The sequence below is a fragment of the Equus caballus genome, chromosome 22 (assembly GCF_041296265.1).
Source record: "Equus caballus isolate H_3958 breed thoroughbred chromosome 22, TB-T2T, whole genome shotgun sequence".
NCBI classification, from domain to species: domain Eukaryota; kingdom Metazoa; phylum Chordata; class Mammalia; order Perissodactyla; family Equidae; genus Equus; species Equus caballus.
This window is the reverse complement of record NC_091705.1, coordinates 23,846,274-23,862,234: the sequence shown is the minus strand read 5'-3', so window position 1 is coordinate 23,862,234 and position 15,961 is coordinate 23,846,274. Positions and strand designations below refer to the sequence as shown.

Genomic DNA, 15,961 nt, shown 5'->3' with positions numbered 1-15,961 from the left:
TTAACATACACTATCCAGTAATCTTACTTATCAATTTACACATTTATTTTCTATTTTACCACTGTAGCTCCATGAGGGTAGGGACCTTGTCTGTCTTGGTCACCACCGTGTCCCCAGTATTAGCACATGTAGTCGGCACTCAATAAATATGTATTGAGTGAATAAATGTGAGTGTGTGCATGTGTCTCCCTCCTGACCTTGGAAGCCCTGGGGCTTCTCTGCCTGACTTTGCATAAAGCCAGGACATCTCACGGGCAACTCCTATCCTCACTGACTCATTTGTGTACTTCCTCCTCCAGGAAGCCTTCCCTGATGTTCCTCAGCCTGGTTGGGCCTCCCCAACTCTGACAGCTCCCATCCTTAAGCTGCCTGAGGCTGGCATGAGCTGGGAGCTAACAGACAGCTTCTACCACCCATATTACAGGTGAGGAAACAGAGGTGCACAGAGGTCGACCTTGGATCTAATTTGCTGACTCCCAGTCTTGTGCTCAGAGAAAAAGGATGTCCAGGGAGAAATTGGAAGAGCAGATAAATGTGTATTGTTGAGGGTGGGGTTAGGAGCAAAAAAGCCAAGCCTAGAGAGGAGAGAAGCCAGCAGTTAGGGTGTGAAATCTCTCCTCTCAAGGACCCAAAAAGCTCTCTCTTCTGGACCCCATTGTCTCCACGAGCAGGCAGCAGGGGCAAGAGATGGGCAGAGCTCATTCCTTTCTCCCCGAGTGGCTGCCTTTGTGATCCAGGAAACTCCCAGCATCCCCCAGAGTTGGGGGCCCCTCTCTAATTGGCAGAAGGAAGAGAGAAAGATGAGGGGATCCCATGGCCCTGAGAAGCCAGGAAGCCTCTGGGCCCGGCATCTGGGTCCCTGTCTCTCTCCTGTTCTTTGTTGCGGGGTCACCCTGAGTCTCTGGTACTAGGCTGGGTTTCTGGCCTGGGCCTGTTTCCATGCAGACGGTAAGACCTGGGCTCGTGCCTGGACCCGTCCCTTTCTCTGCCCTCAATCTTGGATCACTGTCTCTGTCTGTGGCTCAGATCAGCCTGTCATTGTGTCTACCCCTTGAATGCAGGGTCAGCCTATGTATTTATCTGTTCCTCAGTTACTGTCAGTCAGTCAATCTATTTGTCTGTCAATCAGTCTCACCCTGGGACCCTGGGTCAGTCCACCTGTCTGTCCCTTGGACTGTGGGTCACGTTGTCTCTCTGTCTGTCTGTTAGTCAGCCTAAACCTGGGGTCCTAGGTCAGCCTGTCTGTCTGCTCTTAGAAGCTAGGAACGTCGTTCTGTCTGTCCCTTGGATGTCAGGATAGCCTGTCTGTCCCCTTGGATTCTGGGTCTGCTTTTTGGTCTGTCTGTCTGCCTTTCAGTCTCTAGGCTGCTTGGTTCATCTGCTGGTCTGTTGCTCAGCTCGTGGCTCAGCGTGCCTACCAGTTTTCCGGCCGTCCTCCCCTGCCTGCTCCTCCTCTCCCCAGCTCTGGGTCTCTCTCTGTCTGTCTGTGTCTCTCACATCCTCAGCTCCTCCATCTGTCGGTCTCGGCGTTTCCGAGTGTGTGTTCTCGCCCCTCTCCACTCCCCCTCACAGCTCTGGGCCAAAAACACAGCAGCTTCCAGCGGCTCCCCCGCTCCATCCAGGAACCACCCCCACCCTGGCCAGCTCTCCGGTCTCCAGCGTGGGCCAGGCCCGCAGACCTCTGGAGGGTGACCAGCAGGGAGCTGGGCAGGCAGAGCTGAGGGGAAGGAGCTGGACACCCCATACCAGCCGAGCCCATTACCGCTCTGCAGGTCCGGAGGGGGACAGTGTGCAGGTGTTAATAATAATGGTAGCTCACATTTATCGAGCACTAACTGGATCACAGACTGTGCTAAGCCTTTTTATACATATTATCCATCCCTCAGAGCAAATCTTTGAGGTGGGTACTATTATCATCCTCATTTTACAGATGAAGAAACTGAGACCCAGAAAGGGACTAGGACTTGCACCAAGTCAAACAGCAAGTTAGGGCCAGACCTGGGACCCAGACTTGGCTCTCCACGGGCACCTGCGCCAGAGAAGGGATGGGCAGGTCAACAAGTCTCATGCCCGTTCCGTCCCCCAGCTGCCCACCACGGCAGCTTCGCTTACCTGGAAGGCATGCAGTAGGGCTGCCACGGAGGACCCATGTTGGACAGAGTTGGACCTAAAAGCTTTGCCTGGGATCATGTGGGTTTAGAGAAAACATACCATATTGGAGAGTGAGGGGGCCCAGGCTCAAGTCTTTCACTGGACTTTCTGGGAACATCCGACCCTCTGTGGGCCTCAGTCCTCCTCTACAAAAAGGGCCCAGGTAACCTGACCCTCACCCTCCCCAAGGACTTTTCCTCAGGCCCATCCTTCCCCCCATCCAGTTCTGAAAATATTAAGGCCCAGCAGCTGTGTCCTGAACCCAAGCGCTTCTCTCCACCCCGGTGTCACCACACTGGTCCAGGCCACCCAACTCCAAGCAGCAGCCCCTCCGTTCCCCCGGTCTTCTTCCTTCCGTCCGTGGCCTCTTAGAGTTTATTCTTCACCCAGCAGCCTGAGGGATCCTGTGAAATCCTAGGTCAGGTCGTGCCAGTCCCCACTGCCCTTAGACTAAAATCCCCACCACGCCTTTGGAGGCCCAGTGCGATCCAGTGTGTGTCCACGTCTAGGACCTCATCTCCCTCCGCCCTCCCCATCTTGCACCTTTCCAGCTGCTTCCTCAAAACCCCAAGCTCACTCCAGTCTCAGGACCTCTGCCTGGAAAGGGTTTCCCCAATGCCTGGCAAATTCTCATTCTTTCCATCTCAGCTCAGTGTCACCTCCTCAGAGAGCCCTGCCCAGATCCCCCTTCCAAAGCACTTCTACCCACCCCTCTGATCACTTTCTGTCACGTTACCTTGTTTTCTTTTCTTAGTAACACATATCACAACCGGAAATGGTCTAGTTTACTTGCTTGCATATTTATCGTCTGTCTCCCCAATGGTGTGGGGACCATGGCCATCCTGTTCTCTGCTATGTCCCTGGTGCCTGACACATAGTTAATGTTCCACACATATTTGTTTCTTGAACAAGTGGATGGATGAAGAGTGTGAATGTACTTTATAAGCTCCCCGAGGAAAGGTGGTCAAGGGCAGAGGGAAAGGACCCAGGCTCCGGAGACTGGGAGACCTGGGTTCAGATTCTGGCTTCCTCATTTACTCTCTGTGTGGTCTTGGGCAAGTTGCTTCCCTCTCTGAAGCCCTCGGCACAATGCCCACCTTCCAGGGTAGCTATGATGTCAGAAGGTGGTGATATGTACACAGTGCCCGTCCAGGTGCTGGGCACTCAACCAATGGGAGGTTATAAGGAGTCGTGTGGCTCTGAGGTCCCAGCAGGAAGAGGAGGCCTTGTCATTCTAGTGTAGTTTCTGGTAGAACTGAGGTCCACTCCTGGGCTGGCTGTCCCTGTGCCACTAAATTTGACTCCCCAGGAGTCAGAAGGTCAGAGGGCTCCCTTTGGGGCAAGTTCACAGGGCAGAGTCTTCTTTCGGGTCTCCGCCCTCTCTCTAAGAATAACTGCTACTCATCGAGGACCTTCCGTATGTGCTTCACTGACATCCTCACTGCAGCCCGGTGAGGTTTTGTGGGCATTGTCCCCATTTTCCAGATGAGGAAACTGAATGTCAGAATAGAAGAGCTTCATTTGACATTTATTCACCCAGCATTTTTGAGTACCTACTATGGGCCAGGAACTGTGCTACAATGCTGGCGGACACAATGGGGAGCAAGACAGATCCAGCTCATCTGGTCCCGTCTAGTGGGGGACGTGGATACTAATTAAATCATCATGTAAACATGTAATAACAAACCTTCCATGGGCAGACATGCTCCAAACAGGGTTCTGTGCTCCAGCAGAGAGGAAGGCAGTGCTACTGGAGAAGGGCCTGGCCCAGCTCGGGGAGGCCGTGGCGGTCAGGGAAGGCTTTGCGAAGGAGGTGGCTACTGAGCCGTGATCTGAGGCAGGCACAGGAGTTAGCCAGGTGAAGGAGAGAGGGAAGGGAGTTTCCGGCAGAAGAGCGACATGGACAAAGGTCCCGAGTTGGGAGGGAGCAGTGAGTGGTCAGAAAGGCTGAGGCCCAGAGAAGGAGGTGAGAAAGCAGGAGATGAGGTGGGCCATGGTGGAGGATTTGGTCTCTATCTTAAGATGGAGAGTCCCAGAAAGGTTTTAAACAAGGGAGCCATGGGATTAGACATTTTAGAGGGAGTACTCTGGCTGTGGGGAGCAGATTGGAGGGAAGCAAGGGTGGAAGGTGGGAGACCAGTTGCCAGGTGAGAGGTGAGGATGGCCCAGGTAGAAGGGGATGGACTCTAGAGACATTTAACGGGCATTTGGACAAGTGACTTACCCAAGGTCAACAGCCAGAGGCAACAGAGTTGCATCTCAAATCAGGACTGGCTGAGGCCCCCATTTTACCACAGGGTACGGATCCAGCTGAGCCAGACCATGGGGCCCCAGATGCAATCTGTGGGTTCTTGGGGAAACTTTGGGCCCCCAGTTGTACAGCTTCCTCACCTGCACCTGCAATGTAGCCCAGGAAGCTCTTGGGGGGAATGGCCCTGAGGCCTCCTCCCCATCAGTCCTCCGCCTCCATGCTGAGCCTTCCTGCAAGGATGCAAAATGGGACCTTCCCAGGATTGGCAGCCAAATGAGTCATAAATGTCAGTAAAGAATGCGATTTTACACGTTTGGCTCCCGTTTCGCGTGGTGCTGGGAGCTGGGCTGTCTCACTCCTCCAGAAAGCCCCCTACAGAGTCACAGCGCCTCTTTTTTTGCTGGGCTAAGGCCAAATATTTCCCTGCCACTAATTTTAGGCTCTGGCTGAAAAGCCAAGACCCTCTCCCATCTCACCAACCACCATCAGCCCCCTGCCAGTGCTGCTTTTGCTCCCAGCAGGGAGGCAGGCAGCCCCTCTCCAGCAAAGCATTTGGTTCCCACCTCTTATGTTCTTCTCTGTATGAGTGCAGCCAGCTCTCCTCCCCTCTCTGGGCCTCACTTTCCACATCTCTGAAGTGGGTACAGAGCAGAGACTAAAACCCAGGACCCCATACTCTAGCTCAAGGCTCTCTGTCCCCCCTTTCTCTCTTTTCCTGTTATCTCTATGTCCAGTTGGGAGGTCATGAGCCAGTGAGGGAGAGGCGGTTGGATTCTAGACTCCTGATGGCATCGGAAGATACTTGGAGATCAAGGCAGGGAGAAGGCATCACTTGTATCTGCCCCTGGTCTGTGAGATCCTAGATGGCAGAGTCTGGGTGTGACATCCTAGGTGGCAGAGTCTGGGTGTGAGCTCCTAGATGGGAGAGGGGCAGAGCCATATCGTTACGAGGGACTCTGGGGAAGAATAGAGGAGTGCCCTGTCCAAAAAGCCAGCTGTCCCTCCACTCCAGCTAATTGCTGCCCTGGGAGCCTGGGAGGTCAGTGTGGTTGGTATTTCAATTTTTCAAGAATATGTAGAAATTAGGATATTTATGTCAAAACCCCCCCCCCCCAGTTTGGAAATGTTGGCAACTAATTCAAAAACTACCCTATGAATTTTAAAGAAAGTATTACTCCTTTTTTTAGGTGTGATAACAGTATTACATATTTTAGTTATATATGTTTAAAGTCTATCTTTTTAGAGACATACTGAAATATTTATGGATGCAATGATTTGATGTCTGAGATCTGCTTCAAAATAACATGGAAGGGAAATAAATGAGGAGAGGTCTAGACCAATGCTCTCCCACACCTATGCACCCTACACTGGCCACATCTGGTTATTTAAATTTAATTAAAATTAAACAAAATTTAAAATTGAGTTCCTCAGTCACGCTAGCCACATTGCAATTGCTCCATAGTCATGTGTGGCTCATAGCTACTGTTTCGGATGGTGCAGAGACAGAGCATGTCCATCACGGCAGAAAGTTCCATTGCATGGTGCCAGCCTAGGGAAAATGCAGTTGGCCAGGAGTTAATTGTTGAAGCAGGATGGTGGTACGGTAGGGGATCATTATCCTGTTCCCTCTACTTTTGTATATTTAAATTTTTTTCCATAATAAAAAGTTTCATTAAACAGTAGGGAACAAAATACTGTGTGGGCCAAACAAACACATCCTCAGGCTGGATTTGCCCTTGGGCCACTGATTCACACCCTGTGGTCTGGCAATTAAGCATCATACATACAGGCCCCAAGATAGATCCACAGACCCTTAAAGACTCTGTGGCCTTAGAGGGCACCTAGTTTATCCTCCAAACTGAAAGCAGGAGCCCCTGCTCCAGCGTTCTCGCCACTGTCAGCCACTTTTGTCTGCACACATCTGCAATATGGAGGCCGCACCCTGGGGAACAGCCTGCTCTGCTGCTGGGCAGCTTGATTGTCAGGGTGTTCTTGCTTCTATTCAGACAGATTCTGCCTCCCTTCAACCTTGGCTTGTCATCTGTCCTCACACCATCTCTGCAGCCACAGAACAAGTCTCCTCCCTTGAAAGGGGGGGTCCATGGGTGAGGGTTAGCAAGCATTAGGACCCTTGATGCCCCTCTCCTACCCACCCTCTTGTTACTAAGCAAGTAGGATAGGCTGCCAGTTGGGCCAATAGTCACAGTAGTAAATATTTTCTGAGTGTATAGTATGTAAAAGTCCTGTGCATTTATATTACCTTGAGTCATCTTTGCAAGAACCTTAAAAGGTGGGGAGTCTCACTATCCCCATTTCACAGATGAGACTAGCGCTCTGGCCGGTGAAACAACTTGCCTAGGGCACACAGCTGGGAAGTCATGGAGCCAGGAGCAGCGACAGTGCCCCAAGGTCTCGGCTGCTCTGCTCTCTTGTCCGTTCCTGGGGAAACTCATCCAGGGTTCTCAAGCTCCCAGCTGGACTCTACAGCTGGGGCAACTGAAGGCAGTGAAGCGTCTTGCTTAAGATTCTGATTTCAAAGATTCCATTCGGTTCACACGAACATTTATGGAGCACCTACTGCATACGAGAAACTTGACTTCCTCCATCTTCTAAGTCAGCCACACCTGCTTCCTCCCGGGAACTGAGCCCCAGCCTGGGCTCCCACACTGCCTTGGCGCCCCCCACATCAGCTGCAGACACAGAGCCTGCTTCAACAGACTTCACGTTCTAAGAACCTGCTATGGACCTTGCCAAAGCTGGCTGGGTGCAAGGCCACCAACAGCAACAGAGGATCTGCTCTGGGTCAGTCACCATGGGGGACAGAGAGAAGAAAGGATGAGGCCTCAACTTTCCAGGCGCTTGGAATCTGTTGGGAAAACCAGCCAGGTGGGCAGAGGATCACACCAGAATATGATCAGGTCTGTGGGGCTGCAGAGGAATCGTGCCCAGGGGGGATGTCTGAGAGGAAGAACCCAGAATGTTAACAGTGGGTACTTTATATGAAAATAAAAATTTAAAAATACTTTTCTGAATTTTTTTTCCTTCTTCCCAGAGGAATTCATGATTGATTGTTTTGTAAGAATACACTTAACTAGCAGAAGGCAGTATCACTCGGTGGTTACACATGTGGGCTTGGGAGCCCGACTGCATCACTTCAAATCCTGGCTTTGCTACTTACTAACTGGGAGGCTGGTACCTCTCTAGGCATCAATTTCTGCATCTGTAAAGTGGGCCGATATTGCTAGCTAATGCTAATTGATCCCTTAACCATATGCTGAGTACTGTGCAAAGATGTTCCAATATTAATTCAATAAGCCTCCACAATGGCAATTTATGTAGGAACATTGTTATCCCATTTCACAGATGAGGAAACTGAGGCCCAGAGAGATTAAGTGACTTGCCCAAGGTCACACAGCTCTTCAGTGGCAGAGCCAGAATTTGGGCTCTACAGTGCTTCTTCATCACCACACTCTCTGCTTGACAGGATTGTTGTAAAGAGGAATGATCTAATCTAAGTCTCTATAAATGGCAACTATACTTTTCAGTAATATCTGACTGTTTAAAACCAGGTGAATGTATACCTGTATTTCTTGGTTAATTAAAAATCAGAGTAAAATCTTCAAGCAATACAGGAAGTATCTAATGAGTAAGTGGAAATCTCCTCGAACCCCACCTCTCCACCCCCGGAGATAATGAGTGAGGGGAGTCTTCTCCCTTTTCTGTGCTGCCCAAGGTTTCAACAAGAGCATAGAGCTCCTTTATAAACAGACAAAACAATCAAGCGATTTCCACTTTAGATTAAAAACAACAATTTGCCCGATTGAGAGAGCGGGAGGTGGGTCTTGGGGGTGGAGAGGGGCATGTGTTGGGTTTGCTCAGGGAAAGCTCCTCTGAGGAGGTAGCGTTTGAGCTTGGCCTTGAAGGATGTGCAGAATTTCGCTGGGAGGAGAACGGGACAGGGTGTTGCTGGAGGAAGGACTGTAGCAGCTGCTCAGAGGCATGAAGGAGAGGAGTGTGCGGCTAGTGTTTGGGGGGCCAGAGCAGTGAGAAGATGAAAGCGGGAGAGGCAAAGGGCCTCGATGCCAGGCTAAAGCATTTGGACTCACTTGAGGGGCAGAGGGCAGCCAGGGCCAGGCCTCTGGCTCCAGAGTGGCAGAGTCAGCCCCGAGCTTTAGAACTATGGCGACTGCAGGTGGAGGCGGGATGGGGTGGGGTGGGGGGAACTGGAGGCCGATAGGATTTCCCAGAGGAGGAATTCCGAGGCCCTAACAAAGGCAGGGTGGTGAATGGAGAGGCCAGAGTAGATCCCAACCCATCCTCTTTCCTCTCCCCGGGGTCCTTCGCCCCAGCTGCCGGGGGTTCAAAGCCATTTCCTGGCAGCCCTCCCTCCTGCCCCTAGGGCTTCTCCTGTGTGGTCTTTATAGATCAAACGGGGGACGCTGGGCCCCACTGCCGCCGCTGTGTCTGTTAGGAGCAGCTCTAATGGCCGGTTGCTGCCGGATGAGGGGGGCAGTAGGGGTGGAGAGCATCCTGGAGAGGGGTCTCCCAGGAGGGGCGTGGTGAGGCCACACTGGAACAACCCTGCAAAGTCAGAGTTCACGGGGTTGAAAACTTGTTTCAGCTGAAGGACTATCAAAACAAAATCTTAGACACGTAACCAACATATCAAAAAAGAGAAACTCAGAGATACTCAGGTTGAAATGATGGTGAGAGGGCTGTGATATATGGTATCACATGATGGAATCGAATCCATGACCCGTTTTATAAACAATAATACAAACAGTAACAGCTAATGAGAATTGAGCACTTCCTATGTTCCAGGCACTGTCCTAAACACTATCTATACAGTATTTAATATACTACTTCCCCAAGCCTTATGTGATTAGGATGTCCATTTTGCAGATGAGAAAACCAAGGCACAGGTGAGTCATGCCATTTGCCCCAAATCACAGAAAGTGGCAGACACAGGATGTGGCTGATTCTAGGGTAAGAGTTCCTAACCATTATCTCTCCGGCCCCAGTGGGGAAACTGACCACAGAAGAAAAGACATCCTGTCTGCTCTGCCCCAGACAGATCCTGCCCTGGCTGCTACCACCCTGGTCCAGCCCCCAGATTCCCTCCCCTGGATCATCGAGCATCCTCCTCGTGGGTCTCTAGGCTTACCCTGGCCTCCCTGCAGTCTATAGTCCATCCAGCAGCCGCAGCACACATTGTCAAATGTAAGTCAAGACCCTGTTCCTCCTCTGCTCAAATCCTCTTGGGCTCCCACTTCATGCAGAGGGAAAGCACCGGTCCTCCCTGGGGCCTGTGAGGCCCTGCATGATCTGGCCCAGCCAACCTGTCCGTCATCCTCTCCTACACCCCGCCCTCTGTTCCTGCCACATGGTCTCCTCCTCCCTCTTCTCCCTCCCTTTGCCTGGAACACCCTTCCCGAGACCTCCACACAGCTCGCCCTTGCCTCGTCCACTGCCTACATACCACCTCCCTGCCCTGACCACCTTATCTCAAAAAGACACACCCTCCTCCCTGGGACTCTGTAGCTCCCTGCCCTGTTTCCCTTTTTCCATGGCACTTACCACTATCTGACCCATTATATTTTATATTATGTATATGATACATATTATATTTTATTTGTGTATTGGTTTCCCGCATCAGACTATTGAGCTCCACGAGGGCAGCGACTTTCTCTCGTTGACAATTCTATTCCCAGCATTTAACTCAGTATACAGTATATGGCACGTATACCTGGTATACATGAGGCGCCCCATAAATACTTGCTGAATGAATGACTGAAGATTACATGAACAGCAGCCATGTCCCTGTGGCTTCAGGGGCCTCCGAGGCCCTCTTGCCCTCCTGCTCCCTCCCCGGCCACCTGCTCAGTGAACAAACCTCCTTCTGCAGGAATAAAGCCCAGGCTGAGGGCACTAATCACTGCCAACAGTTCTGAATACTTGAAGATGGGACCAGTCCTTTGCAAAATGCTTGGTACACATTATCTCATGAAACCCTGAAACGAGCCAAGTGGTGGTGCCATTATGGTCCCTAGTTTACAAGAGATGAAACTCAGGCACAGAGCGATTATATGGCTTGTGAAGATCACATATAGGAAGTGGTAGGGTCAAGATTTGAACTGAGGACATTTAAATCCAGAGTCCACGCTCTTAACCATTACGCCAAGAATATAGTTTCCTGGAGAGGAGACCCAGAGCCTGACTTTCACACCAGGCAGGTCACTAATTCATTTCAGAACTTCTCTTGAGTGCAGGGTTGTGAGGAGGCAGAGGGAGCAGTGCTGGGGCCTAGATATGGAGGGGGTATTAGAGGCAGTGCCTTCAAAGCCCAGTGTGCCTCTCTCCCTCCCTCTCCATTCCGGGGTCCCGAGATTCTGACAGCCTGGGAGGAATCCCATGCCAGATCATCTCCCACTAATTGGCTTAGCAAACCATGCTTATCTGGGCAAAGCTGGAGCCCAGTGAGTTCAAGATTAGGGATAGCAGGATCTATGGCTTACCGCTCTGCTGCCCACAGGGTCAGAGGAGACAGGGTGAGGACTTTAATTGGCTTAACAGCCCTGAGTGGCTTAACAGCTCAGAGGGTCAGGGTAGAGGGGTGGGGAGGGATGAAAACATAGGTTGGTGCCCAGCCTGCAGCCAGCTTCATGTCCCACCAAAGGATCTGTGTGCTCTTCTCTCAGGGATCAATCTGCCTCTGCCGGGGCCATTGCTCAGGGTGCCCCCAGTGCAGCCAGTGTGCTGGTCCAGGCATGGAGCTTGGGCTCGTGAACTGGACAAAGCTGTGCTGGCACCTCACCTCTCCCCAACTTCCTCAGCGGCTGACCTTGCACAAGTTACTCGACTTCTCTGAGCCTCACTTTCCTGTCTGATAAATGGATATGTCAACTGTCACCAGAGAGAAGGTTTTAGGGTGAAAGGAGAGCCTAGAAATTATGAGCCTAGAGCACCTCACGTGGGGCCTGGGGACACATTGGGTGAGCAGTGTCTGTGAACCCCCTTCCCTCTTCTCCCTCCTCAGAGCCCTATTTTGTACTCAAAATAATAACACCACCCATCTCACAGGTTTGTTTGGGAATAGAATAAGAAAGGACCTCTCAATTGTGAAGAGCTAGACCAGAGGTTATAAAGAGGACAGACCCACAAATGTGTTTCCTTTGGTTGACACTATTTCAAAAAATCCTAATTAGCAGTTGAAAATGGACAGGGTTCACAAAGAAATCCCAATTTCCCATTTCTCTTGAGAAATCAAGCCTTAACAATACTGGGTCCGTGATTTCTCATGGCACTGTCAGCTGAGCCGAGTGGCAGCTTCCCCTTCTCGAGGACACTGCTTGCCCATAATGTCCTCTTGTCTGACACCCATCTACTGACACAGGTCTGTGTTACCTGCCTCCTCAAAGCATTCGACTTCTTTATGGCATTGTACAAGCGTGAGGAGTTGAAAGATACATTTATGATTCAAATTATTTTATTCCGAATTGAGGGCGTGGGATCAGAAGGTGAATGACTGGCCAGTCTCCCAGCTTTGGTCCTAGAGGGCTCAGACACACATTTCCTTCCTCACCACCCCAGCTTCCACCCTCAGAACATCTGCACCAAGTCCTGCTGAACAGCGAACCTGTGCATTGTGGCAACATTTCATGTGGGAAGCAAGCATGTTGTGCCAACATTGCTGAATTTCTAGGAATGCCAGCCCTGGTGGCTTCTCTGTACCTTCTCTGGATTTTCCTCCATTTAGCCAGGCCCTCAGCCATTTTAGAATCCAAAGCTTTTGGGACCCAGAGGCCCAGAGGTTTTATCTCTGACAACCAGACCCAGAGTTAGAATTCCAGAAAAGGGAAGCTTCTTAAGGTCATCAAATTTAACCTTCTCACTTCACATATAGGGAAACTGAGGTCCAGAGATGGGAAGAGCCTCACCCAAGGTCACCTAGCAAGCTAATTACAAACTGGGATGAAGATGAAGGTCTCCTGATCCCACTCTACCCACCCCCGAATCCAGTACTTTCCCCACAAGACACACTGTCTCCCCATCCTTATCCACATAGTACCACTCCCCACACCCCCCGCTCCTTTCACATTCTTATCTCAGTGCAGCAGAAGCCCTGACTTTCTATCATCCTGGAATCTTGGGATCTCAGACTCATAATTCTTTGAGCTTGGGGGACACTTTAGTGGCAGAATTGCAGGGTGGATAAATTGAACTTGGGCTTTGAAGACAGAGAGTCTTCAGTCTCAGCTCTTGTACTCCCTAGCTGTGTGACCTTGGGCAAGGATGCCCCCTGTCCGAGCCTCCATTCTCTCATCTATTAAGTAGGAATGATAATACTAACCACATCACAGGGTCCTTAAGAGAGACAGAAGAGATGAAACAGCTAAAAAGGCAACCAATAGGCTTGGCACAAAGTGAGTGCTTAAAAAAATAATTGTTATAGAACTGTAAATTAGGGTTCTTGTGCCCCTAATGCCTAAGTGAAATGGTCCAGATGTGATCATAGGGAATGGAACTGGACAAACTGGACCATATAGAACCCTGTCTAAATTGTTACTGGCCTGATACTGCTAGATTCAGTTTTTTTCAAGAGAGAAGCTGGGACTGTCGGTTTTTAAAATACTATACAATCCAAACAAAACACTTCCATAGGCCAGGTTCAACTCAAGGGCCATTAGTTTGTCATTCCTGCAAAATCATCTCATCCTAACCCCCTCATTTCACAAATACGGGAGAGTGGAAATAGCTAGTCCTTTTATCTAAGAAACCAGGGAGCTCAATGGACCCTCAGCAATCTCAGCCTCTCCCCTGAGACCCTCACCCCCACCCCTTGGTCATTTTTTGCCCTGTTTGAGGGAAATTCAGTTAATGTTAAAGAAAGAAATATTAGTTTCTTGTAGGTGGATTCTGAACAAGCGGAAGAAGGGGGCTTGAGATAGCCAATGAGTCAAGGGGCAGCTGGCCCACTTTAGGCTGAAGGGAAAGGGGAATGAAGCTTTGGCTACCAAGAATAGGAAGTTACCATTTCAGAATCTAAAAATATCTTTCACCATCTGTCCACTCCGGCACAGAATGATAAATGCAGATTAGTTCCTGGATGTAGACATGAATATTTTTATGTGTCAAGCTAATAATAATAACACCACCTTGTGTGGATAGAGCTCCACCCCCCTTTTTCCCCAGGGCTAAATGGAATATACACATCATCTTGGAAGGCGTAGATGGGGAAACCAAGGCAGAGAGATTTGGCAACACAACAAGGGTGACACAGCAAGTGAGCAGCTGGGACAAACCCTGGGAGTCCTGTTTCCAACCCGCAGCCCAGAACTGAATCTTCTGAGTTAGGCAGAACGTGTTAACAAGTACCAGAATAAATATAACAACAGCAATAACCACTCTTTACATCTCTAGAGTTGACTTTGACCTTTTCCAAGCTTTCCTGCCTGACATCTGTGATAATCACGATAATCTATTACATTCCTAAAATATGTTAAAGTCTGCAGGGCCTTCACACAGACCTCTCACTTGACCATCCCAACAGGTAAGGAAGATGTGATGGTAGACCAATGAGATAAGAAGAGTAGGGATTCTCTCTCATTTCACAGGTGAGGAAACTGAGTCTTGGAGGCAGGAGGGGCTTTGCATAAGATTATATAGTAGGTAAGTTCATTCTGTCAGTGCACAGTACAGCCTAAGCTATTAGAGCAATTCTAGTTCAAGGGGAACCCTAGGTTTGGAATTCCCCCTCTCTCCAGTTAGCTCAGCTCAGCAGGCACCGTCAGTCTTGGCATAGGAAGAGGCCTGGAAGTGCTTTTACAAAGCCTCAGTTTTGTCTTACTGTCCTGAGATTAAAGGACAGCTAGCGGCCATCTAACCTCAGATTCAAGATCTCAAATCCCCTTGGCTCCATTTGGGGAGAGGGGCCACTGGGGAAGTCCTGGAAAAGAGAAGAAGCCAGAGACATTCTCAGTGGGTTCCAGCACCCCCTTCCCAAAAGTCCAAAAAGTTTGAGTGGGATATTCATTTAGTTGCCTCAAATTCTGTTTCTCCGGGGAGGTTGGGAATGCACCATAATTCCGAACTGAGAATCTTTGAGAGCAAGGAAGGACTTCTGAGATCTTTTCCAAGTCTGGGCTCGGCACTCAGGCAGAGGCGAGTGGGTCGGGGATGGAGGGAGCCCTGAGGCCCTCTTCCAAGCTTCACACTCATCCCAATCAGCCCTGGGCCCTCCTCATTCACACATCCCTGAGGATCTGTTTCTCTCTCTTCTTGCCCCATCCCCTCCTCCCTCAATGGCCAGATCAGAGAGGATGACACTGGGTTGGTCAGAGTTTGAGGGCAGAGGCCAAGGAGGAGCTGGCAGAGAAGAAATTAGAACTGCAATAGGGTGGGGTGGGGCAGAAGTCAGGACAGGAGGGGAACCTGGAGAGGTCAGAGCAGGGCTGGGGCGGCAGGCAGCCCTTTGCCACCGGCACTCCTCCAACTCTGCTCCCTTCACCTGCGCTTCTCCTACCTCCAGACCTGGCCGAGCTGCAGGAGGTGGACGAGGGTCTGCAGCAGCCAGATGCAGAGGCGGCAGCAGCGGCGGCGGTAGGCTGTGGCCGAGGAGGGCTCTGGCGGGGGGTCCAGCTCCGAGCTGCCGTCTTTGGTTCGGAAGGCAACGGCGCTGTCCTTGGTGCTGATGGCGGGGCCGCCGGCGCCGCTGTCCTTGGTGCTGACGGCGGGTCCCGGGGCCCCCGCGGGCTCCGTATAATCGTAGACAAACCAGCGGAAGCTGAGCAGCTGCACGACAAGCGAGGGCAGGAGCACGAATAGCAACGTGAGGCCGAAGTAGGTGCGCTGACCCTGCAGGTAGTAGGAGGCCGCCAGCCACAGGTCCGTGGCGCCGTCGGAGAAGAACACGAGCAGCGCGCACAGCACCCAGCAGCAGTCCCGCAGCTCGTAGCGAGGCCCCGGGCCTCCCGCCCCCGTCACCCCGGGGCCCCCGGCCGCCGCCGCCGCCTCCCCGCGCCCGCCCGCACCGCTACGGGCTCCTCCGGCCGCCCCCTCCGGCCCCGGGCCGGCCGCGGCCGCCGCTCCATCCGACTTCGCGGCCATGTTGGCGGAGCAGGAGGCGGGGAGCGACTTCCGGGCGGCGGAGGGGGTGGGGTGCGGAGTGGGGAGGACCCTGTGCGGGCGGCTCCTGCCTCCTCCTCTTCCTCCTTCTCTTCTTCTTCCTCCTCCCCTCTACTTCAATTATTCATTCCCCTCGGCGCCGCCCCCTCCCCTCCCCCATCCCGCCTGGGCTGTGCCGGATGGGGGCAAACCCCCTGGGAAGAAAGAGGGGGAGGGGAGGGAAGAGCATCCCGGGTCACCCTCACCCTCCTTCCTCAGAGGCGTGGGGCCCCAGCCACATGCTTTCTGCCTCTCACCCACCTCCCCGCTTCCTTCTTTCCTCTTTTCTTCACTGCCCTCCTCTCCATCCTCTCCTCTTCCATTATCTCCTCTGTTTACCTCGGTGGCCAGGGTCTGAGGAGGGTGGGGGACCAGGGACTTGGAAGTAAGGGGCTG

The 15,961-nt window shown here is 51.6% G+C and overlaps 1 protein-coding gene across 1 annotated transcript in view; it reads right to left on the bottom strand.

Moving 5' to 3' along the window:
- The window catches only part of XKR7 (XK related 7), a 29,161-nt gene extending 13,579 nt beyond the window's left edge, over positions 1 to 15,582 (bottom strand). The window contains exon 1 of the mRNA XM_023626297.2: positions 14,925 to 15,582. Coding sequence (XP_023482065.2) covers positions 14,925 to 15,508 — 584 coding nt within the window. The 5' untranslated portion in view covers positions 15,509 to 15,582. The remainder of the gene's footprint in view (positions 1 to 14,924) is intronic.
- Positions 15,583 to 15,961: the final 379 nt, after the last annotated feature.